Below are 26,350 nucleotides of genomic sequence, written 5' to 3' on the forward strand. Positions count from 1 at the left end.
GAGTGGAGAAAGACTCATAGTGATGAAATATTTTGAAGGGAATTACTAATTCAGGCTTGTCTTCAGATGACACGTGCATGGCATGCCTATATATTCCATCCTTTCAGCCACTTGTTTGCTAAGCAGCGTGATCAGAGGCTGTCAAATGCAAGAAATTGTCCCATCCGACCCCATGAATCTTATACATAATTTTATTAGAGTAATTTGGTTACAGACCAGAAAGATGCTTTGAAGCTAGTTTTTCTGTTGATGAAGATGAATGTCCTCATTGCCTTGACTGAGACTTTTTTCACCTGACAGCAGGTGATTGCTGAAAATGTTTAGTACAGGGTGGTTTGAATGAAAAGTTCAATGAGGCTCACTATCTTCTCCTTGAAAAGATTCTTGCAGGAAAGAGTCAGCCTATGTCTCTCAAAGACACTAACATAAAAACTTCACTGGAACTGATGCTGCCTGCCAAAGACAGTACTTTCTTACAGATGCTGTTTTCTGCTGGATAAATTATTGTTAGGTTACATGGGTGTGCTCAGCATAGATGCAACAAATGGAAATGCCCTACAACTGACTTTTTACAAGCTTAATTTTGTATGTCTAGAGCTCTGTGTGTGTGGCTTTGCAAGGCACCATTGCTAGACACAACATGCTTTGGTGTGGTATTGACTGTCAGTTTTATCATCTTGGTTTGGGACAAGTGCATTTAGCAAAAGAAGTAAAAAGTGTAAGTAAGGTCTTTCAGACTGAGACTAAACAGAGGTTCTCTTGTACATGAAATTAAAGACCTTTCAAAAGAGTTAATTGTTTTAGTTAATCTTACTCATATACACAGTAACTAAAAGAGTTGTGACCCTACTAAGCTTAGAGCTTTCAAGGGGTAAAAGTGGCATAATTAGTCTCACTGTAGCTCTGCAATGCAGCAACTCTTTGGTGATCACATAATTACAGATGACATATATGTCTAAGTATATGTACATATATACATATAGATATATACAGATACTGATATCTGATGGATTCTTACCCTCTAAATGCTTACCTTTAAAAAAGAAAAGGTGTTAATTTTCAAAATTAATTTTTTACTCTAAAGTATGCATTAATATGTCACATGCCAATTTACAGATGGTGGCCTTGTTTCACAGTGCTGAATGATTTCATTTTCTAAAGTGGCTGCTAATCCTGTGTTCTCTGATTTTTTTAGTGTCTCTTTCTAGATATTTCAGAGATACTGCTTTTTATTTGAAGACTTAGATGCTAACTAACTAATGTAGCATAAGGTTAGACTAACATGAAATGCAAACCTCGAAGCAACCAAAATTTCATGCTACTCATGGAACCGTGGGGCACAATGTATCAAAAAACCATTAAATAAGTTTCTGTAAAGTCACAGAAAATATCAACTGGTTTTATTGAACTGCATTCTTCTCCTTGGAATATGTTTTGTGTTCATGACACAGATCATGTATATACCTATATATTCATATATATTTGACTGTGAATGTTTCTTCTGGTTCAGAATACAAACCTCGATTTGTCCACACTCGCCAAACCCGGTCCTTGTCTGTGGAATTTGAAGGTGAGATATATGACATAAATCTGGAAGAGGAAGAGCTGCAGGTGTTGAAGACCAGAAGTATCACCAAGCGTCACAATGAGGAGGAAGGAGAGGAAACTGCTCGCGCTGCTCGTGACACAATGGTCGCTGACGGCGCTGATGCTTTGGGTCAGCCCAGCTCTGTCAGAGTGACACACAAGTATGATTGCTTTCTCTGTGGGGTATTTCTGTTTCTTAAAACCAAATCTTCATTTTCTAGCTCTACTCTTTCTCCCTCTGTACAATATTTAGGAACTTGAAACTGACATCATAGATTTTAGATACACCTGAGTTGCATCTTTTAGGAAGTGGAATCATTTATATTTAGTATGTGTATTTTAAATGGAGACCTCTGGTTTAGATTTTATTTCTAGGGAGAAGCAGACATCTCTGGAGGGAAATTCATCCCTTGTATCAAAATATGCATCTTGTGATGGATTAATCACCCTATTAAGCTGATGCTTCTGCTGTTTATTATAAAGTTTAGACTACAGCTTAGCAGAGAGGCCTAAATCTGAGATGACTGAAGTCCCACTCAACACGGGGACAGATTAGATCAGCTACATCATGTTTCTTAGTGCTTAGTTATTTGCAGACATTAGCACTAGCTAAGATACATTAGACCTGTTTATTCAAGATACACTAACTCTGAATGAAAAGGCAAACATCTCAAAATAATTTTTAATTTTAAAATGTTACTATGATTTCTTCCAAAATTTAGGAATATGTGGGCAAAACAAAACCAACTTTGTTGAATCTCTTTTATTATATGTAAAATGTAAATTGAGTTTATGTGTTTTCTTCTTTTTTTTTAGGAGAATACAAAGGTTAGTTTTGAATAGTAGAAATTATCCTTTCTTACGCTGATAATTTCCAGCCATGGAATTATTAAAGCTTTAAATCATTTTCCATAAAAAATACAATTTCTCCATAAAGTGTTTTGACCTTTACAGAATGGCATTACTTTCAGAATTCTTTGAGTGAAGAAAAAAACAGAATAGGATAACATTGGAAGAGATAACCATCTACATCTTTTTTCTGTTATTCTTCTCAAAAATTAGAAGAATGGTTATGATGAAGGAGAACCCAAAGAAAAGTTCTGTCTATAAAATTATATTTCTCTAATTAAGGAATTTCTGTTTGTCAGCATGGTGACTTTGAAAGCCCAGCCTGCACTCTGCTGGATTTTCTGTCTCAGTCCACTGCCTTGGTCTTTCTTGTGCTTTTTTTTTCCGCTTGGTAGAACTGTTTTTTCAAACACAGTTATGAATATTTTTGTCATTGCACTGGTTTTTTACTCAAGTGCTCTGTAGACTTTTAATGACGTGTTTGAACTCTTTCTTCAAACTTTGGTTCTTCTTGGTCTTTATTGATTATATTGATCTTCAGCCCTCTATGTTCTCTTCTTGAGTGTTTTGCATGCTGGGAAGATGAGCCACATTCATGTGGCAAGGAGAACGTATTTGTCAGCAGCTGGTGGTTAAATAAACAACAGCACATTTGATTAACAAGGAACTTTAATTTCTGAGCAGATTTTTACTTCAGTCTCAATTTAATTTCTGATTAAATAAGAATGTATTGCATTTTTTGCTTAGCAGGCCCATACCATCTGTTGTGGATGACAAGTTTTCCAGAGAAAACAGATAAAAGCAATTGTTGCTATTAAGTCAACAGAGGAAGACCTTGTAGAGTTTTTATCTGTTTACTAACCATATTTTTAAAAATTGATTTAGGAATGTTGGAAGAAAGAGAAAAAATGGGTGGGTAACTGGGAAACAAGTGACCTTCATTTTCCTATTTCTTAAACTCACATCTACAGATGTTTCATTCTTCCAAATGACACTATTCACTGTGAGAGGGAGCTGTACCAGTCTGCCAGAGCCTGGAAGGATCACAAGGCTTACATTGATAAGGAGGTAAGAGGTATTTTAAAATCTCAGTGAAGTCTTTACACTGATAGCTTTGCAAAGAATAATTCTGACTCAGAAATATCCTCTTTGCAGATCGAAGCTCTCCAAGACAAAATTAAGAATTTGAGGGAAGTTAGAGGACACCTAAAAAGAAGAAAACCAGATGAATGTGATTGTAGTAAACAGAGGTAAGAGAGGTGGCACTAAATACTGAATACTACTTTGATTTCTAAGGCTTATACATTTTCCAGGGATTTTGAGATTGAAAATAGAAAACCAAAGCTTTATTGATATTTATAACCTTTGTAGGCCTCTTTTTTAGTTAGGCATGAGTAGAAGCTACTGTGAACCACAAGAAGATAAACTTTAGCTTTTTAAGATTACATATGTTTGTATTCTACTAACATGTTTGAATCCAGCTGTAGTTCTGCTATAACCTAGCATAGGATAACACAGCTAGAACTTCCTTGAATTATGTGAAAATTTTAAGTCTGTATGGTTCCTTAAGAAAATGTCAACCATAGTATATTTCTGTTTTGGTTTTGTGTTGAAAATAGTTTAATTAATTAATAATTCCTAAATTTTTTCCCTGTAGCTATTACAACAAAGAGAAAGGGGTAAAGGCCCAAGACAAACTCAAGAGCCATCTTCATCCCTTCAAGTAAGGCTATTATTAACCTCTCACTCTCACAGCTGGCTTTTTGGTGACTGGATATATGTAGTTTTGGGCATTTGGGGAGTTTTTTTGGTTTGGGTTTTGTTGTGTTTTTTGTGGAGAGAGGTGAAGGGAAGAAAAGGTCACATGTAGCAAGCTATCACAAGAAACATTCAGTAGTTTTGGGCCAACTTGTGAAAGTTTATGGATAATATTTCTTCAACCTATTGATAGAGAAAGGATGAAAATAGTGCTATCAGAAACTGATCAATATTTTTTTAAGAAGATACAGTAAAACCTAAATGCAGCAGTGCATCCTTTCTCATGCATGCTGAAGGGAGCACCTTATCTTAGCAGCTGGGGAAGCTGAGATAGAAGGTCCTGTCCTTATCCTTTCACCTTTATAAAATCCAGAAAGATGTAGAAACTGCTAGTGCAAACAGAGACTGTTCTTAGTCAGCCATGCCCAACTTCCTCTCTGAACAGAGAAGCAGCACAGGAGGTGGATGGCAAACTGCAGCTGTTCAAGGAGAACCGGAGAAGGAAGAAGGAGCGCAAGGGGAAAAGGCGCCAGAAGAAGGGAGATGAGTGTAGCCTTCCCGGGCTGACATGTTTCACCCATGACAACAACCACTGGCAGACAGCACCGTTCTGGAACTGTGAGTCTTGTGTCAAAATGTAGATGTGATCTAGGTTATCCTCTGCTGAATCACTGGTTTTCCACTTCATGCAATCAGAGCATTATTCTGGCCTCTAATGTTGTCAAAAACTTCAGCACATAAAAGACCTACTTTAACATTTTTATTTCAAAGTAAATAATAAACAACGTATCATCACCAAAATCCAGATAGTATCCCTTATGAATTCTTCCCATTATTCCACTTTTTATATGCTAAAATATTTTCAAAATCACAACTGCGTAGCACTTGTGTATATAAACAAAATATTAGAGGTAAAGGATATTTTAAGTCTCTTTAAACTTCAGAGTAATCTATATACTATCCCATTGAGAAAAACTTTCCACAGGATTCAGCATTAAAAACCAGTATTTTCCTCACTTGGGATGATGGAGAAAGAAAAGTGACTGAAAACTTTATTTGCAGAAATTTCAAGATCAGGTGGTGATTAAGTTACAACATATTTGACCCCAAGCTGAAAACTTGCTAAGAACAACTTCTCATTTGGAGAAAGAAATTGTCTCCTAGTGATAATCTGTTCTGATTGTACTAGGACTTCTGCAATGTACTTTACATTTAAAAATATTCCTAAAGTAGTCATATGCATGACTTTTGTTTTAAAGACAACAATTACATTAGTTAATTTCTTTTTAACTGCGGAGTAACAAAAAGTTATGAAAAGAGTTCTCATATTGCTGTGCATTCTGGCAATGCTTCAGCAACACTCATGGAGTAAAAAAAAATGTCCTTTTGACATATTTCACAATCTAAAGAAGAGTTAGTGTATTGTATTACCATTACTATTTTTATTAAGTCTGTTCACAGGTAGTCACAGTCCCAAATCTAAATAAAACTAAATAAAAACCTAAGGCAATACTAGTATTATATTACTGTGATTAACTAGTAGAATAAGCAAGCATATTATTTTTGACTGAAAACTAATAACTTGTTTGTATAATTACAGTGGGCTCTTTCTGTGCTTGCACAAGCTCCAACAACAACACTTACTGGTGTTTGAGAACAGTTAATGACACCCACAATTTTCTGTTTTGTGAGTTTGCAACCGGCTTCTTGGAATATTTTGATATGAACACCGATCCCTATCAGGTAAACCCCTTTCCCTTTTACAAAATGTCATTCACCACACTCCTCCAGGGTTTCCTTAATTTTTGTTAACAAGCATAATTTCCTTCTGTTCCTCTCTTTCTCAGCTGACCAATACAGTTCACACAGTGGAAAGAGGCATTTTGAATCAATTGCATGTCCAGCTGATGGAACTGAGAAGTTGTCAAGGTTACAAGCAGTGCAATCCAAGGCCAAAGGGACTTGAAACAGGTACAAGATAAATAGTAGTGTTTATTTCCATTTTATTAACATTGTTTTAATCTACTTAAGTTCTAATTGTATCCATGAAGTGTCACTCTCCTAAGTATTGCTCTGAACAATTTGGAATTATCCATATACACCAATCGTGCACATCTGCATGACCAAGAGGCTTCTTTGCAAGTCTGCACAGGTTATTCTTGACAGACAGATATTGATGGCAAAACCCATCACTTGACAGAAATGCTGCAGGAAGGGTATCATTATTGGAGCTGGTCAATAACAGCCACATGCAGATCCTCACAACCATAACTCTTTTCTCTCTTGCAGGGTTTATTTCATTAGTTTTTGCCTCCCAGTATCAGGTGAGGCATTAAATCCTGTGTTTATTTCAAATGCTGTTTGCCTATGTCAACAACTTCAGGTTCCTTACCACAACCGAGACTTAACGTTGCAAACTTCTAATCACCAGTAGCCTCCTTCATTTTTGAAGAACGCAACATTTCTTTACAAGATTCTCTAAGTAAAACAAAGCTGTTTTTACTTCAAGTCTCTGGAATTCATTGCACTTAACTTTGGTTGGTTGAACATTGTGATTTATTATTTTTTCACAGGAATGCTCCATTCTACATAATTTGTGGTATTGCCTCTTTGTATCTCTTTCTACATCTACCAATGTTTCTCTTTTTTCTAATTGTTTTGGGGTTTTATTATTTTTGAAAACCTGGGGGTTTTCAGTTCTTTTATGTAAAACTTCCAGGAAATCTTTGTTGGACTGCAGCTCTGTCTTTATTTAACACAGTACATTTCTTTTTAGGAATTAGATGCTGTGCATGGAAAACTACATTTTGAATGGTTTTACAAGTTCTAAACACTAACAAAAGTTACTCTTGTATTTTCCTATATCAGGAAATAAAGATGGAGGAAGCTATGATCCACACAGGTATCCACACTTTTTTATTCTCCTCAGCAGCTTCTTTCCAAATAATTGCATGACTCCAGTCCATTTCAACTAATGTCTGTATCCTGCCATGTTGCACACAGCATAGCTTTCAATGCATGCATTTTCTAACTACCCTACACTGAACTTGGCCATTGTTTTTTAGATCTACCATTCTGCATTTAACGTAGCTCATTGTCATAGCAAGACTTCATACAGCTCATATTTCATGCCTGTACTCCTTAGATGTCTGCCCAAGGAAAATTGCACAGGAAGAATCACCTCTTTTGGGTTGCTCTTGTGTTATCGTGCTGATTTTGGATGGGTTGGAGGTGTTTTTCTGGTTTTATTCAGTAGGTCTTCACAGCTGCTTTTTAAATGTAAACTAAGTATGCTTAAAAGGCTTTCTGAAGTACAAAGAACCTAGTCAAATCTATGGAAGCAGAGCAAAATCTTCTCACTGGCTTTTGGAAATGTTGGCAGATACCACTGTAAGCAAAAGCAGTGCTCAATATGAGCAGCATGTGCTCTGAAGCCAGCAGCAGAGTGTTCAATTTAAGTGTGGCAGAAAGATGAAGCTCCTTTGGGCTGGGACCAGATCAGAGAAGCATGAAATAAAATTTCCCTAAAAGGTTGTATTGTTTGAACTGAGGAAAAGCACTAGGTGAGGTTTTTTAAGCCTAACACTTGAGCCTGAGGAATGCATGACAGACATCTCTTTGAAAGTGTATTTTTCTCTTTAAAAGTATACTTATTGTACCTACATGTTTATCATTCAGAGCCCTGTGTCTCCTGGTGGAGAAACCAGACAAACATAAAGCAAAAAGCTGAAGAGACTGAAAAAACTGCAGGTCTTAAGAGTGCTGCACTTGCTATTCATTGAGCAGTACTTGTTCTCAGGGTGAAAACCAGATTAACATCTTTGGAGTGCCATATTTAGACTGGACTCCTTTTCACAGTTTATCAGTTTTATTCATTTTCACCTCTATACACTTTGGAGGAGTAGCTCCTGATACACATTGCTTACTTGAAAAGTAAACAAGGGAGTCCAAGGGGTGTACAAGTCTACATAAAACCCTTTTCACAGAATCTTCTGAAAAGAACTTTTTCATTAGATTCCAGGAGTCAGAGAACAATTAAGCTAATGTATCTCAATGTATAGATCTCCAATTTAAGCAGCTAAATTTTCTTTTGCAACCAATTTTGTATTTCCTAGTTTTGGGATCTAGGAAAATGATAAGCTTTTGTTTGGCTTGTATCCCACTGTTTGCATTGCTCATTACAGCCTGGTGGGAGCTGGTTGCTACAATGATAGAAAGCAATCCCTGTAATTATGCTTTTAAGTCTTTCATTAGAAGGAGTCCTTGTAAGTAAGCATTCCTCATTTTAACTACAGATCTAACAGAAGGGGCATTTTTGAATTGCAGGATCATATGAAATAGTAGAGCACACAGGATTAATCTTTAAATTATATCTTCCTACACTGTTCAGCAACAAAAACTTTTTAACTTCTGATACCAAGGAACATACAATAAACATTTTGCTACTGTGACAAACAGCAGTATAATATACCATAAGCAATATTGTTCTGTGTTGTGACATTGCAGACACCCAGTTTCTCAATTTACACATTCAGCATTTTGGTTCAAGCCCCATTTTGGTGGAGTGTTTTTCTTTTCTTAAACAAAACAAAAACCAACCAACCAAAACAAAACAAAAATTAACCAATCCCATTTATCAGGAGTCATTACAATGATCCACTAGAGGATCCTTTTGTTGCTGCCTGGAGAGAACAGATGGAATAACATTGAAAGTCATCTAAACTGCTCCTTAGGCTTCCTTCAGATCATGTAGCTTCTCACTCACACCTGTTCCCAGTTCAAAATGCTCTGAGTTAGTGAAGCACTGCCTGTCCTGCAGTAAGGCACTGGGCCAACAGGCCCATGTGGAAATAGCCATAATAATAGCCAAAATGTCCCCTTTGCACAAAGGGACAGAGAGCTTCAGCAGGGAAGAACTGGTGCCACCTCTGCCCTGTGATGGATGGAGTGTGGCTCTGCAGACAAGGATCTGCATCAACAGGATGTGTGAACTACACACTCCTCTCTCCTCTCCTACTTGTCTGAAGTTTTTCAAAGCCAAGGATATGATTTTACCCATCTGTCTTTAATCTCAAAGGAGACATATTCAAATCTCTTATTAGTTTTGAGGTAAAACAGGCACAGATGACATTATAGAGGATGCCAGGGTAGGATAAATGGAGAGTAAAGCTTAACTAAAGCTTGTTCTACAGATGAACAAACAAAGAAACAACAAAACAACAAAAAAGTGAGCAAGTTTTGGTTTGAACAGCTAGCAACATTTTTTTTCTCTTTTGGATCTATGTCATAGCTGAGAAATTCCAAAGTGTTGGTCAAGGAAACTACTGCCATGCTGTTTCTCAAATGCAACTCGTCCGCACTTTCCCATTTCATACTTACATGTAACAAAATTTCTTACAGGGGAAAAACCTCTTCTCTCCTCTTCCCTCTGTTTGCTTTCATTTCAGTGGGAGACTTTTCATGCTTACTGCAAGTTGTGGAATTAAACTGTGAAGTAATTTGCTCAGTCAACCAAAATAGCTCTAGGACCTTAAGACTTTGCTTCCCTGTTTGTTTAACATATATGAATATAAGTTATCTCTGTCTTCAAATAAGCTATTTTCCTCTGTGTGACACAAAGATCATGGAACAATTCCCAGTGCCTTCCCAGCTGTGAAACTTCTCTGAGACTGCAGAAACAGTGCCACATTTAGAGAGCAAAAAATAGATCCAGAGTGAAGGACCATGTAGCTCGGACTCAGACTTTCAGCTATTTTGTAGGAACGCTGCAAATTCTTTGCTGATCTTACTCCTGTGCAGCACAGCCCCATTGCCCTGCTGCTGAGCCTCCTCAGAAACCCTGTTCCTCTTCACTGGTCCCCAGATTCCCCACTGCCCAACCTGCCACCCCGCTCAAGCCTCTGTTCCCACTGGGAATGGGCAGCAGAGGCTCTCCTGGGCCCAAATGCTCCTTTATGGCTCCAGCTTTGTCCCCAGTCCCCTGGTCTGTCCCCAAACCTGTTCCCAGTCAAACAGCATCACTCCTGTTCCAGTTCCTGCCATAACATAACAACCCACATGACTGTCCCTGCAACAGTTTGTTTTCCTATACAGGCTCTGACTTGGCAAAGGAAAAAAAACCAAAACTCTACCAATAAAAATAATAATAGAAAAATTTAAATATCGTTCCATCTGCAGTGTGGTTAATGTCTTCAAGGGTTTAGTGACTAAATTCCTTGCAAAAGCAGCCCCCTGCCATGATGTTTTCTAGGGCCCTTTATGCCTCTAAGCACCAGAAGAGTAAATCTTCTTTCTTGAAATCTCTGTGGTATTTAATTATCTTTTGTTCCAGGAAACAAATTGTCCATAATGTGACTTACAAGGATGGCTCTCATGTGGCCATGCCATGATTTCATTTCATTTCTCTTCTCTGCTTCAGGAAAGAAAGAAGATGCTCTGTCATAGCTGCTCTACAAAATCAAAAAAGCTTTTGTTTCTTCCTGAATCAGGAAGACTGTAAAATGTTTGCAAAAAAATTAAAAAATCTATAATTTGATATTTAAAAAATAAAATACTTAAATTTTATGTTGCAAAACATTTCCAATTAAAAGCAAAGGCTCAGATGTTTTCAAATAAGGAAAGTGGTCTCCTTTTGGAGTGTAAGGTCCTACATTGTAAGAAAATATCAAGATTTTTTTCTGACCATAATGGTATTTTTCTGACTTTCCATATGATGGACTAAATATTGGAGAAATTCTTTTACTGTGAAATCCCAAGCTAGTAAGAAGCAAAGAATGTAATCTATGATAGACAAAAGTTGCATCTTCTGTTCTACTTAAATAAAGAGAAAAGAGAATGGGCAGCTTAAAATGCAAACAGATTGATGGAGATGCCAAGACCCATCTTTGGGGATGCAGGGCTCAATTTGGATGAGGATTTGAGCTCAGTTCATATGGTTGGAATGTAGCCACTTGAACTTCTAAAGCAATTGCTACTAGCCTACCTGCCTGTACAATTTGCATGAAGAGAATAAATCATTATCAGCGAGTTAATTACTAAAGATTGCCTGCAATATCATGTGTAAGGGCAAAATAGTCACTTTCCCTGGCAAATGTTTGCATTGCTTGATATGTCTTTCCTTGTAGACCACCATGTTGATAAAATCTTTCCAGTGAATTCAGTCTGCCCAGTAAATTAAATAAATTGGTGCTGTTCAGTGTTACTTTTCAGTATAAAATGGGCTTCACACCACAGGTGATAGAATCTAAGTCACTGTAGTTATTGTAGTGAATTTTTAAAATATTTTGGAAATGGGTTTCTTTTGTGTCTTTGCATTTCCTTCTGTGATCAATAAAAAATGCAGCTCTGTTGTTACTTATAGACCCATATCTATACCCTTTATTCAGACTTATTATTTGAAAAGGCTGATAGATATTTTCTTTGAAAGCTTTTTTAAAAAAACCCGAAACTTTAAGAAGATTCTCTGTTTATGTTTTAACACTATTTTACAAAGTGGTGCAGTCCTATAAATTAATTCACACCAATTTTTTACAGCTTTCATTTCCCCTAATTGCTCCATGTAAACTAAAATGAATGTTTATGAAATAGATTAAAACCCCCTTTAGCTATAATTTACTAAATAAAATCTGTCTAGTTAGTTTGTAGACCATATTTTTAAGCTATCCAGAAACAAAATTCATGTGGGCATTGAAGTTCAGGTCACCAATGGCTTTCAGAGTTAGTCCCCTCTTTTATACATTGTTTGGGTATTGCATGCTTTGCTGGAGTGCTCCAGAAAGGCAAATGGACTATTTGAAACATTTTTCCTGCCTTGAAATATCAGAGGAAGGACTTATGTCTGAATGTCATCACAAAGCCCCATTAGACCAGATTTTGTTCTTTTTTTTACTCAGCCCAGGGATGTAGCAGGCGACAGGGAGTTCTTGCTGTGTTTATCAGGGGCTGTGAACATACCCAGGGCCAGAACATTTCTCTGCTGACAGAAGAGGTGGGGTGTCTTACACTTTGAGCTACCTGCTTTATGAACAGGGTGCTTTCAAGCCAATTGAAGTAGAAACACACATGGAAGCTTTGCTTGCACCTTTAATAGTGTTCACCAGTAGCTTTATTCTTTCTTTCAACAGAGGACAGTTATGGGATGGATGGGAAGGCTAAGCTGCCCATTTTCACTGGCGACATTGACTGGCAAGGACTGGAAGACTTGTACAGTGTGAATGAAAGTGTATATGAATACAGACACAACTTTAGACTTAGTCTGGCTGACTGGACTAATTACTTGAAGGATGTAGATAGAATGTTTGCACTGCTGAACAGTTACTACCAGCAAAAGAAACCAGGCAAGGATAACCCTGGTCGAAGCAACGGGGAGGAATCATCCACGCCGCTCACCTTGGTGGAAATGCCTTCTGCTGAGGAGTCCAGCGGCCTGACTGCAGAAGAGCTGCAGCTTATTGTGCCAACAGACTTTGCAGCCCTTGCTTTGAGCACAGTGAATTTAAGTCAGGAGAGGAAACTTGAATTAAACAATGATATTCCTGAAAAAAGTAGTTTGAATGATGCACACTGGAGAAATAGTCATCCAGCTGAAAAATGGATGGAGGATAAAGAATTGGACCGTTTTGATATGGATTTCAGTGGGAACGGTTTGATAGAGTTGGAGTCCCGGCATAGCTTCATGCTACAGCCCATCAGCATTCCTCAAAAAGACACTCATCAGGATGGTGGCACTGTGGAAGATATATTTGAAGACCAAATGTATCTTCCCATGAGGTCTGATGAACCCTTTGTCCGTCAGACCGTAAATATATCCATTAGGGATTCACCTGTCAGTACCCAGGAAGAAGGAACTTTCTTAAAAAAAGCCAAACAGAGTCTTGCAGGAGAAAGTTCACAAATCCTAAATGCAGAAGGCAGTGCCTCAGCTCCACTCTCCTTGGATTAGATCAAGTTGTAAACCATTAAATAAGTTCTCCTTTTTCTTATTAGCAAACTAATAAAGGTAATCAAGACAATTGACATTCCATGTTTATTGTAGATACATTTTGCAGCTAAATTGAGCCCAGTTCAGTATTTGTCTCTGTGCATTTTTTTTTTTTATTCACATGCACATGCTTTCACTTCTCCACACTGGGAAGCAAGATTTTCAGTTTTCCATTAAAGGAAACAGTGTTAACTTTCAAATGCAGTAGCACATTCTCTGAAAGCTAAAAATTATTTCTTCGTAAAGAATGTCCAAGTCATTTTCTCTATTTACAAATGATCCCACCATGACTGTTTCAGTTCACCCAGTATGCCTGCATAATGTCTTTTTTATCAATTATTTTAACCACTGGCAATTCTTAATGCCATGCTTTCAAGTAAAATGCACTTTTAAAATCTGTATGCCATACCATTTATGCATCTAATACCTTACAGATTCTTAGCTTGCTCGTTGTCTTATGAAATTGTGAAACCAATAAACAGACTGACCTGAAAGAGGTAAACACCATGGATTGTGGAAACAGACTCTTCAAATACTATCTTAGCAAAAATATTGCATGTTTTTGTTGCTTTATTAAATTTACTCTCAGAAAGGTATGGCTAATGATTGTGAACTGTAGAAGGATTTGTTTAAATTGGATTGTTTCCCTATATGTTGATATTGTCAGTATTAAACTGCCATTAATTTTTCTGACTTTTTTTTTTTTTGCCGATACTGGTAGAAAGGTTTACATCAGTACATAAATGTTTTTGTTGCCCCACCTGATTTTTATTATTCTGAGCAATATCTTGAAAGCATTATTATCATTTTGAGTCTTAAATTCTTTTTCTGTTTTGAACAGGCATTAAAGGGAATGATAAAATCATGTTAGGTTTCCATTATTTTAGACACAAAAGGCACATGAGAGTAAAAAATTGTAGTTTAGTAATAATTTTTGTTGTTGTATTCTAAATTTTTTCTTGAACTTTACCAAGCATTAAATCATATTAAGTATAACACAAAAATGACTTTGAAAAATCTGTATTAGTCAAAATTTAATATTTTCCCTTGCTTTTTTATAAATTTCTAAATAAATATCACCACATCAACAAAAGAGAATTACCTCAAATAGATGTAATTCCACAGTGTCCAACTCACGGGTGCATTTCCTACCTGTTACATGTTATTTAGTAGTGAATATTTTTTGGCTATTGCAAGCACTGCAGGTTAAACTTACATTCATTACATTGTATTTTAAGTTGAAACTTTTTTAAAAAGGAGATTCTTTTAGTAGGATTTTAATAATTTTAAGAAGCAGTCTTTTTGATGGACTCTGTAAATATGTTAAAATTACTAGTTCTTTATCTGATGTATGTGTCACGGGCTGATTGATAGAAACACATATTTATGGTCATGAATGATGCTATTTGTACATAGGTTTTAAGTTACTAGGATACAAACTGTGTTTTTAAATCTTGTATAATATTTCTGTGATACTTTTATAGTACAATTCTGGCTTCGGGAAAGTCTAGAAGCAATATTTCTTGAAATAAAAAGTGTTTTACTTTACCTGCTTCAGAGAAGTCCACATGATCCAGTTTTCCCCCTGAATAAGGTTTATTTCAAAAATATGTCAACAGTCTCAGTTTTAAGCATTCATCCACATTAAAAGCAACAGGTAACAAAGTAACACACAACATTCTTTTAGGGACAAATTATTCCTGGAGATGTGAGTAATGTATATATGTTCTTGTTTAAGATATGTTGTGATTTTAATTTTTTTTAATTCCAAATTCATCCGGTCCTTTCTTCCTTGAGCTCCATGCACTGAGCTGCACAACCAGCAGCTCCCAGAAGTAATGAAATGTTTCATAGAGCCAAGTCTTGCTTTGCTGCTTTCTCTCCTCCCTGCACAGCTCTCCCTGTGACAGCACAGCACTGCAGATCAGACATGCAGTGCTTACCAAGAGTGAACCAAGTCAGGACTTGCGTCTCCTTGTGCAAGAGTCAGCACAAAAAGGAACTTAGCTTTCAAGTTAAACTCTCTCTTTCATGAACTCTGTTTCTTCATTGGCCTGTCAGTAAGAGTACTTTCACAGAATCACAGAATCACAGAAATTCTAGGTTGGAAGAGACCTTTAAGATCATCGAGTCCAACCCATGTTCTAACACCTCAACTAGATCATGGCACCAAGTGCCACATCCTAAACTCAGCCTCTGAGTCTGTGCTTCATTTACATAGTCCTGGGATGGGACTCTGATGCTCCTGCAGACATGAAGTTACAGGTGATGTTTGCGGGGATCAGGAAAGTGGATGAATCCAAGTGTTCAAAAAGCAGTCGCTGCAATGTCAGATAGAGCCCTGGGAGAAGTCTGCCCTGAAAGCACAGCAGCAAGCACAGGGTGTATCTCACAGCAGGGTGCAGAGCAGGTTGAGTTTGGGAGGACTTGAAGGACAAAGGCAAATTGAAGCGAGGTCCCACACAACCACCTCTTGTACCTTTGTGCAGGGAATTATCCACCACCAACAGTGTGCCCTACATTCTTTGAAAGTTCAGTTCTTTGAAAGAACCATGCAAGGTGCTTTGTCTCTTAATGCTGGGGCAGAGATAGAGAAGGGAATGGTGCAACAGAGTGAACCACGGATTCACCCCACTTGCCCTTCCTCCTTACCTGAATGCTTAAAGTACTCATTGAGGAAATGGCAGAAAGGACATCTCTTTAGTTTGAAAGTTGTCTCCCTTCTTTCTTCTAGGACAGTACTCAGTCATCTGAATTATCAGCTAAACAGTGCCCTACCTTCTAAACCAGGTGGGAGCCCTTTTTACAGGTCTCTTACAGGAGTATGGAGGAAAGAAAGTATGAAGGACAATCATTCTGTAGGCAAGAGATGCAGACAGCAACTAGCCCTGATCCTTGCTGTCTTGGAAGCTATAAGCTAAACCAAAGAGGCCAAAATCTGTCATATCTCTAGGTACACAGCCTAGGCAGTGTGTTCCGGTTCCAATTTGTTTTGTGTTTCTTTCTGCACAGTACTTCTTTTCCCATAGCTGAGGCAGTCAAGCCCATAAGCAGTGCAGGATGTGTCTGTCAGGAAGCTTTTACAGGCGGTTGCAGGCTCAGGAATGAAGCAAGTGCCTAAATCTGGCACTGCTCCTCACATGGAGAAAGGCCAAGAAGATGACCTTCCTAGCTTTTTGTGATCTGCAGAGCAGTAGAGATGTGTCTCTGTATTCAGAAAGGCAGTACATAATGCACGACTTTCTGAAGGGCTCCTGGAGATGGACAGAAGAACTTTAAAACTGGCACATCTTTGGGAAGTAGCAATGTTATGCAAAAAGTTCCCTCTGGAATTTAAGATAAGGCAGCCAGTATTGCCCTCACATCTTTGGACAGGGTGAGGCACTTTCTGAGACCCCCTAGTAACTGAGAGCTCTGCAGAAGAGCAAAGATGTGTAGTGCTTCAGTTCCAGAACTAGATATAGAATCACAGAGTGGCTTGGGTCAGAAGCAGCCTTAAAAATCATCTGGTTCCCATCCCCACCATGGGCAGGGACTGACTTAGAGCTGTTATCGGTAGGTGAATCCTGGTGTTGCTGAGGTAAATGCACTGTAGCAGTTTTGCAAAAAACAAACAAACAAACATTTGGATCAGAGCATTATTCTGGAGTTCAGCCACCTGTAGGCTTTTGTGACAGTTGAGAGAAGGTATTTTAGAGTGCAGGTCTGAGCACTGACCACCTCCACTCTCTGGGCCAAAATCCCTTGAGATGCCTGCAGCTGTCTACACTGAAGTCACACAGGCACAGTCAGAAGGGATCTGTGTAAAACAGCCAGAGCTGAGAACCCAAGTGCCCCAACAGCCTTGTCCAAGGAAGCTCTGACCAGGACTAGAGCCTTGAGCAGCCGTGGCTGCCTGGCTACATGTGATGTTGTAAAAACTTCTTCCTTTAGTTTCAGCAAAACCCAATCCTGTTTGCGTGCTCTGACATCATTTTTCAGTGAGAACCGATGTGCAGTAAATAGGGTACAAGCCAGGGAGTAATTCCAGAAAAGATGTGTCACACCTGAGGGGATGCAGTGCCAGCACTGTGTCCCTGTGCCGGGTGTGTCGCAGCCGCGGGGGCAGCAGGTGTCAGTGCAGAGCCGCGCCACAAGCGCCTCCATCTCCTGCAGCCTGCGTCTCTCCCGTGCTATCAGCACTGCCGGGGCTGCACCTGCTCCGTCCTACACCGGCAACAGCACCTGGGATGAGCCACAAATATAATCTCATCACTTTCCTTGGTGTACAGCTTGGACACTGGTAATGCGCAGGGGGATCTCAAAGATGATTTTTTTGTGTGGTTTTATGTACTGGAAATGAAAACATGCAAGTCTTACTTTAAAATCAGAGAGGATCTGGACCCAATCAACACACATGATATGCTATTTTTTATTTCCAAGTATCAAGTATTCAAGAGTTTGTTTTGTAAACACATGTTTACAACAGATGCTGACAGTAGGTTTCATTAAATCATGGGTTATATAACTTTAAAATTACTCTAAGCTCTGATGAGAAATAAATATAAATTAAAAAAAAACAAACATACAGGAGCCTAAAGTATGCAAAAATACCCAGCATAAACCAATTCTCTTTTTACCACAGCACAGCACCCACACACTCATACCATCAGACATACTCTACAAATTTCCTTAATACTCTACACATTTGCTTAATAATGAGTTTTTTAAAAACGAAACAGTTACAGGCAGTGTGCCCACTCCATGCTCCTACAATACTCCCCAGACTGTTGCTGTTCTGCACAAATCTTTTGGTAGAGGTATGCACTGCAGCCAGGGGCCAAGCTCCCGTGTGCTCGGCTGGTGAAAAGAGCAGCTCTTCCTTCAGAAAAGCCTCCACTCAATGTGGATCTCACTGACACAAAATTTTCTTCCTTTATTTTACTAAAACTCAGCTTTGGATCATTTTGTACATATTTGTTTGTTTTGTTTGGAAATTTCCCTCCAGGTTTTCAAATATGGAGTTTGCTACAGAGGCAAATTTTCTGGCCTGTCGGTCAGAAGTGTGATTAGTGCTATTAGTGCTTTCAGTGCTATTTGGAATACAGACACCTGCCCTGCATGAGCAGCTCAGGCACAGTAAGACAAAAAAGTTATGGTTTTAGAATTCAAAATGGAAATTTTGTCTTCAAGATTTTAAAACCAAACCCCCATTTTGTAAATCATAGCTCACTTTCAAGTCAACCAGATTTGGCCTTTTTCCATTCCTACAGATAGAATTTGCTTTTATTCTACCCCTCTCTTTCTGGTATTCCATGAAAGAACATTCATTTTTCAGATTTCAATCCTCATTTTAATTCAAACACTTACTAATATTGCTCGGGTAAGTGGTTCCAGAATTTAGCCCAGTGTTTCTTATCATTACTACAGAATTTATTTTTAGCCCCTGCTCAAGCAAAGCAACTAAATAAAGTAACGTTACAGCAGGCTGAATACATTCTACATGAGACTTCTGTGCTCTGTGTAGCTTTTACTTTACCTAATAGTGCTGGGCCAAATCCTACACAGACTCCTGAAATTGCTTACCCACAGAAGAGCTAGGCAGGAATTGGCCCACCAGGAATTACAAACACTGTCTTTGTTGGAGCAGTCCAGACTTTAGGAACAAAACACACACAGCTGCATCACTGACGTGCCTTGAGTATGTCATTTAAGTCATAGTGAATACATCATAAAATACTTCAGTACCTATTAGCACCACAGTGTTGTTTAGTCTTTTGTCCAGAGATTATTAAGCTGTCTCACCCTTCCTCAAGGTGAACAACATTTTGGATGCTTTTTGTAGCCCTTCATGAATTCCACAGCTTTTCACCTATTCTATATAATGAACAAAACACTGTTACAGGATAACATTGTGACAACTGGTTTGAGATTGGAAAAATAAAATACAATACACACAATGGATTATGCAATAATTAGAAAAGTAGAACAGAACCTGGATAAATAAGCATCTATTCTGTAACACTTGAAGTCAAGAAAACTTTGGAGATAGTTTGAAACTGCAGAGCTACATCTGTGTTTAACAGGCTGTATTAACAAAGATAGCTGAGCTGAAGGACTGGAGGAGTGACTCCTAAAATTATTAACTGCAGTTATTGACTGCAGTTAATTGCAATGAATATGGCCATGGGATATGGGTAGTGTTAACCTTCCTCCTTAATTTCTGCAATAAATTATGAGGAAAATATAGGAAAAATGTCCTTCCTGAGGATCAGGTAGGCTTCCAAACCTTTGGCCACACAGTAACATGTATTAGTGATATGCAGTGTAACGGAGACAAACCCTATGAACCCAGCCATATCCTGTCCTCACACTGAAGGCCCCACATCTCTACTCTGTGACAATGTTTACATGCAATTTTTTGAATTGTTATTTGTCAAACAACATCTTAAAAGAAAAAAAAAAAGAAAGCTCTAATTCCCTACAAAATAATAAATCTACCACCATGATGGTGACTGCCCATTTTGTAAGTACTCTGAAGGGATGAAAACGCCCCAAAACCAAGCCCAGTATGTGAAGAACCTGAAATGTGCTGATTACAGGTGTAATCTATAAGTAGCAAACACTCTGTCCAAAGCAATGACAATGCAGGTCACAGTCCTGGTAAATCTCTGTTACCAGCTGCTTTAAGCCCCTGGAAAGCAACCACAGCTGGATGGCTTCAGCTGGGGGAGCCCAGATTCTGAAGCATGCAGCATGGCATCTCCTAAGCCATTGCAAAAGACACATTACTGAGAAAACAGAAAAAGATAAACTTGTTTAGGAAGTTTTTCTCTTTGATCTCCAAAAATAGCAGTAATAACCAGTGAATAGAGTATAAAAGCTAAACAAGCTTGATATTCCCTAGTTGACACACACTTGCTAAAGCACCAGCTTGTTAACTTCCAACACAAGGTATGGCCTAGATCTTCAGCCTCAACACTGGAGTGGTGAGGCCAAGAACCTGGCTCCAAAACAGCAGTAAGACACTTTGGACTTATTTATCATCAGTTTTATGTCAATAGAACACCATGAAGGGCTGTGGTATCACATGCACAGGAAAGTGTAGTAAGGCAGCAATTATTCAGGCATTTTGGGGGGAAAGCCTGCAAGAACAGTGCAGAAGGTGCTGATCCCTGTCCCAGAAATGCTCTCTGAAGCTCCTCTGACCAGGCAGCACTCTGCTCTGTTTGTGTGGAATACTGACAATTTGTCATCTGAACCTCTAGCTCCAAATTCTGTGAAAGGGCACAATTTGAGTCATTACCTGAGCAATTTCATTGGCTCTAAGGTCAGAAGGATGCCTTTATTTAATCTATCTCCCCACGTAACACACAGGTTTTCAGACAGAAATTCATAAAATAAGTGAATGGCAGGAAGAGTGAGAATGAATCTTAGACCATTCCCACAAAATATTTTGAATTTGAATTCTATTTGAAAATGGCAGCCTAGCTCCATTGCTGGATATGTAAGTAGCCGCACCTGAATGCCACAGGAGAGTGCTCAAGTGCTACTTTGTGCTATTCTGGCTACAGTTATCACTGAATCCATGGGGGAAATGCTCAGCATAGAAATACTCTTTGGAAAAATGAATTTCTTTTTGAATGCAGACAGGATTCAGTCTCATACTTACATATGTACATTATTTTCAAGCGCATTACTTAAATATATAAATTTACCCACATATTAAATGTTCTGCTAGATCAGAGCCATAATGAATTTGTAGCTAATACTACAAATTAATAAGCAATACTAAAAAAACCCATATATTAATTTAGGACCTTTCAAATGTACATTTCTAGTATTTAGTAGGAGACTTGTGCCTCCACTTACGTAACAGTAAGTTCTGAAGAACTGCATGTTACTACCTGCACTTTTAAAGATATACAGGCTGGCCAAAGAACTGAAAGTTTCTGAATAAATACAAATTGCACCATAATATTGAAAGGTTCTTGCAGCTGCTCACACTGTACTGAAAGGCTATAAAATGCCATTGGTTCCAAATTATACTGTATTTTATCCAGTATGCTGAAGGAGAAGAAGGGGGACCAAAACCAGGAGGTTTTTGACTAAAACTGGAACATGGACAGTCCCACTCTCCAGATTACTCCAGCCCTGCAAAGATCTACAAATTATCTCCTGAGTGTGCTGCATTCATAAGCACATAAGGCCATGGCTGCATCCATTCTCAAGTTTTCTCCTTTTTGAGGAAACAAGAGTGAATGGGAAGCTAAGCAGGGACAATCAACCTGCTCACTCAAGTCCATATATTTGGGTACTCCTCCTCTCATGTTCTTCACCCCAAATCAGGACAAAGTGGTGGAAGAGGGATTTGGTCTGTCCCTGTGAGGGCATGGTGGCACTTTGGCCATCACCACATGTTGCTCCACATTATCAATGGCTGGTAAGCTGCAGGCAGGTGAGCTGGGCTTGCCTGTGGGTGAGCAGGACACCTGCTTCACCTTTCCTTGGATTCACTGCCAGCAAACCTTTTGTGTTCAGGGACAGAGAGGGAAGGTGGCAGAAATTACAACCTAATGGAATTTTATGTTCTGTGGGGAGAGGATCTCGGAGTAGGAAGCCAGCATGGCCCCTTCACCAGATGACTGGCAAAGTTCTTTTTTAGCTCCTGTGAAGTTGGTTTAGCACCATGTGTCAAACACAACACTGCTAGGGGTGCTCTCAGTGTCTGGAGATGCTGCTTCCTCCAGCAGTGCCAGCTCAGAACACAGTGCTGGTCAGCAGGTCTCAGTCCATATACACCAGTCAATGGCAATGCTGGAATTAACATTTCTAGGAAGGGAATGTGTTTCCCCTGCATACCCTTATTGGCTTGGTTTAGACTGTTACAGATTACTCAATCAAAAACTGGCCAGAGTCTGGGTTTTCTTTCTTTCAGAGGACGCTGACTTAATTGATTTTATAGAAATTTATTTGCATTGCCAAAATTATCTTTATCCAAAACCAGGAAAAAATTGTTTGAAATGTAAGGAATTACATTTTGTTTTGCATGTAATACTTAAAGAAAAATTAAAATTTATTTTCCAATTAAAAATTAAAATTGAAAGTATGTAAAGAAGGCTTTTTCAGTATTTCCAAAGTTAACATCTTTCTTTCTACATTCCACTTTTTCAACCATTTAGGAAATATGAATGTTCTTGGAAGCTGAAGGGTCAGGATATCCTAAAAAATAGATGGTTTCCATTGCAACAAGCTCTGAAATCCCTTGAAAGCTCAGAAACAGCAGCAGCTGCAGAAGCGTCACTTTTATCACTCTCATTCTTTGGCATCAGTGCCATTACTTCCTGACAATCCTAATCTGCTCTTCCTTGGTTTTTGTATGGAACTGAAGCACACAGGCATGAAATACAAGATATCAGGACAGATGATTAATCTTCAGTCTTTTACAATTCCCTAAATGCTCTGTTCCTGAGGTATTTGAAAAGATTGTCACTCTTCACTTCTCCCCTGTGATGATTAAAATGGGGAAGTGATAAAAATAGATGGGGGCTGGGCTGCAATTACACTTTGTCATGCTACTTTGCCAATTTTCACCCTGGTATAAAATTCTTGGTGCAACAAGCATTTGAGACTGAAGCAAAAGGAAACATTTTTATCATCTATTCTGATCTCATATAGCAAATACATATACATATATATACCAAACACCTTGGAGCCAAGGAAACTTATTTCTCAGGACAAGAAGTGTAGAAGCCAATTATCTCAGGAAGTGGGTACTAACTGAGGACATGTTGTATCCAGTGGCTGCATAAAAGGAAAAGACATTCTCAGGCTTAACCCAAAAAAGGCTGTTAATATGGACAGAATAGTAGGAAGAAGTCAAAACAATATTCCTCTATATTTGGGGTTGAAGAATTGGAGTTTTCAGACAGGAAGAGTAAGAATTGTTACAAACTACATAAATGGACTGACACATTCTGAAATAAGCAGCCCATGGGTAGTCTCATGTGCTGGTCAAGAAGATCCAGATGATGACAAAAGGCAGCTGGCAAAGGCAGAGAGGGAAATCTATTCTTCCCAGGACAACTCAATGGATGCTAAGGAGAGTACTGCCTCTATTTTCAAGGACTTGGTTCTATATAATGTTTGATCAATATACATGTTCTAAATTGAAAGATTAAATCAGGAATAACTGTTCAAAAATATGCAGAAGCTTTGCTCTTTCCTATTTATTTTCACACAAGTTCTCTATTCAGCAAAATGCAAACCAGACTATCACTGAGTCCTCTTAAAAGACTGCTTTTTCATTTCCTATACTTCCAAGACTTCCCCTGCAGGGCACAACACAGCCTTGACTTCCCAGTGTCCAACTGACATAATTTTCTGCCCTTTGAGACATGATTAGTACCTCACGAGCAAAGCCTCCAGAGCAAGAAATGAAATGCCAAGCACATTTGATCAGAAAGTTTCAGCATCTCCCAGGGAGAGAACACACCACAGTAATTTGGAATAAACAAAGGCCACATCACATCCTGTGAGTCCACACTTGCTGATAATTTCTGTTCTTAGCTCTTCACCCGGAGGGCCAAAGGAGAGACAAACTCACCCTCTGCCTTCACAGGGGCTTTCAGCGAAGCTGAGAAAAGGAAAGGCAGACATGTGTGGGACACACCACACAACCAGGAGCTGTCCCACCATCCCGCCCAGCACCGGGCAGCTGCAGAGGCAGAAGTGTGGCAGGAACCAGAGGGTGTGAGCCAGCCTCCCTTCCCAGCTGCCCGGGGTGCCAGGGTGCTCAGTGCCTCGCAGTGCCAGGAGCGGCACCACGGTGGGCAGGCTGCTGGCAGCCCCTGGGGCTCCTCTGCTCCCTCCTGCAGCCCCAGCTCTGCTCCACTGACCCACCAGGCCCCAGACACCAGAGGAGGCCACCAGCTCTCCCTGGGGACTTTCCCACTGAAGCTGAACTAGACTGGCATGCAGTTCTGAAGGACAGCCAAACTTCCTATCAAGCTACACCCAGCTGTTTTCTTCTCCAGGATTTGGTGCTAGTAACAGCCACCCAAATAACATTGCAGAAATATGCACATATCTGCTCTGGTATGTGTGTACGATTCCATGTTGATGTTACTATAATGTACGTTTACATGTTAATGTTACTATAAACCAATACTGAAGTTTTGTACTTCAAGCATTACAGTACCCTATATACTTTGTGAAGAATGACTACATCCCATCAGGTGAAAATTAATGCACATTTTGACAGGATAAAGATGTTACAACTTAACATATGCAAACATTACCTGATGCATAACTCTTGTATGGCTTGACATGTTATTAACAGTACTTTAAATGTTATGTTATTTTTTAATTTAATGATTACACCTGAAAATAGCCCCTTTCAAATTCAGTTGCAGTAATGTCTTTAAAAGCAAGCTTTAAACTTAATTTGCTGCACATACAATTATCCAAATAAGTTGCATAGTTTAAATAAGTTCAGTTGTGCTTTGTAGCAGAACTCACAGTAATTACTCATCTCTTAAAAATACAATTTGCAGATACAAAGTTGACAATACATTTAAGCATTTTTGTGAGTCTAGACACCAACAATGTGAGTTTTTGTCACTCTTCCACTGACTTCTGCTGTTCATAACACCTCAACTTTACAATGATATTAGATCAGAGCATGGACATTGCATGGACACATCTGAAATAATTACAAACACAATTTTTAAAACTCCATTGTCGGGAGGAGAGAAATAAGAACTCGGGTTGGTTTGAGGTATCCAGCCCTCAGGAACATATTATGGTTGTTTGCATCAAGCTTTGTTGGTTTTATCACATGTACATTTAGATTAAAAATAGAAGGCACAGGTGTTTTACAAGGCGCCGTAACTAAGTCAACCAACAAACTAAATATTACATTACCAAGCCAGGGGTCTATATCTCAACAGTGACTTCTTCCAATGCATTTTCACTTGAGGAATTTATTGCTTCTGAAAAAGGGCCGGGGTAGGTCTGTGCTAAGCAGTTCACTCCTTGTGCCACACTCATGTCTCCTTGGGAACTGAAGGTAGGGCAGGATCTAGTCCGTGCATAGTTTTGTGGGGGTCCAGCTTGTCCAACCATCTCACTCACAGTGTTCACCGGCGAAGCCCTCCAACTCTGCCTCAGCAGTTGTTCTTCTTTACACTTTAGGGAATACCAGGCCAGGAAAATAAAAAAGAATCCCACAAACTTGAGAGCAGCTGCCAACCCAAAGTAGACAAAACGAAACGAGGTGACATCGTATTCCCAACAAGATCCTTGTACGCCGCAATCCTGCTGCCAAAGCATGCATGTGGTGTCAATAACAGCCCCAAAATAAATTGGAGTGGGAATGTAAGCTGAAACAAAAATAGCAAGAGAAATAATGTGTGTTAGCATATTGTGGAAAACTCCTAAAGAAATTATATGCCCCAGCCAAAGACTGTAGGTTGAACATTTTTGAGACTTCTACACTGCTCTTCTCACAAGAAATGTAAAACATGGAAAACCGGCCAGCCAATCTCCCCACCAATACTATTTACCCCACATATGAAACCTATCACAAATGGGAGAGAATTGAAAGAAGCTAAAAATGCAGCCAGTCCAATGAATGCTCCTGCATTCTCCAGAAATACACCTTTAAATTGAGATTGAAACATCCTCCCTCAAACAAAACTTCAAGATGCAGCTTCATGGGCTTCTCCTGTTCTCTTAGAATAGACCCTGCTTACTCTTGTCATGTATTTTATAGTAGCTGAACACCTGAGTGTGTTCTTTATGGGCAGGATTTTAGATATTCAAGAGCTTGAAAGAGAATGCTTTGAAAAACAAAGACTTTTAACATCTATCCATTTTTGCTTTGAAACACTTGAAAGACATTAAATAATATTAGAAGAAAGGCATTAAGACATTAAGTAACAAGTGCTTATTTTAAAAATTAGAAAAGCTATTGTTATTGCTGAAAGCAACAGAATTCTGGTTTTGAAAGCTAAAAAGTCCTTATAAAATAATATTTAGTAACTATTAAATTTTAAATAAAATTTGAAACAGTAAAAATTTACCTTTTTGTGAAACTATGTTGTTCTAGAAAGTCAATAACCAAAAAAAAGTAAATTAACCACATTTTCAGATGCAATCTTTTCAGAAGTTATTAATTTTAATTTATAGTTCCTA

At 38.7% G+C, this 26,350-nt stretch overlaps 2 protein-coding genes across 3 annotated transcripts in view; one reads left to right on the forward strand and one right to left on the reverse strand.

The window, feature by feature from the left end:
• SULF1 (sulfatase 1) overlaps nt 1–14,736 on the forward strand; it is a 185,591-nt gene extending 170,855 nt beyond the window's left edge. For both annotated transcript variants that reach the window (XM_059479560.1, XM_059479553.1), the window contains 8 exons: nt 1,511–1,748; nt 3,408–3,504; nt 3,592–3,686; nt 4,094–4,159; nt 4,640–4,812; nt 5,795–5,937; nt 6,042–6,165; nt 12,318–14,736. In XM_059479560.1, coding sequence (XP_059335543.1) covers nt 1,511–1,748; nt 3,408–3,504; nt 3,592–3,686; nt 4,094–4,159; nt 4,640–4,812; nt 5,795–5,937; nt 6,042–6,165; nt 12,318–13,135 — 1,754 coding nt within the window. In that variant the 3' untranslated portion in view covers nt 13,136–14,736. The remainder of the gene's footprint in view (nt 1–1,510; nt 1,749–3,407; nt 3,505–3,591; nt 3,687–4,093; nt 4,160–4,639; nt 4,813–5,794; nt 5,938–6,041; nt 6,166–12,317) is intronic.
• Nucleotides 14,737–17,563: 2,827 nt separating this feature from the next.
• The window catches only part of SLCO5A1 (solute carrier organic anion transporter family member 5A1), a 72,465-nt gene continuing 63,678 nt past the window's right edge, over nt 17,564–26,350 (reverse strand). The window contains exon 9 of the mRNA XM_059481024.1: nt 17,564–25,536. Coding sequence (XP_059337007.1) covers nt 25,091–25,536 — 446 coding nt within the window. The 3' untranslated portion in view covers nt 17,564–25,090. The remainder of the gene's footprint in view (nt 25,537–26,350) is intronic.

The sequence above is a fragment of the Ammospiza nelsoni genome, chromosome 1 (genome assembly GCF_027579445.1).
Source record: "Ammospiza nelsoni isolate bAmmNel1 chromosome 1, bAmmNel1.pri, whole genome shotgun sequence".
NCBI classification, from domain to species: Eukaryota; Metazoa; Chordata; class Aves; order Passeriformes; family Passerellidae; genus Ammospiza; species Ammospiza nelsoni.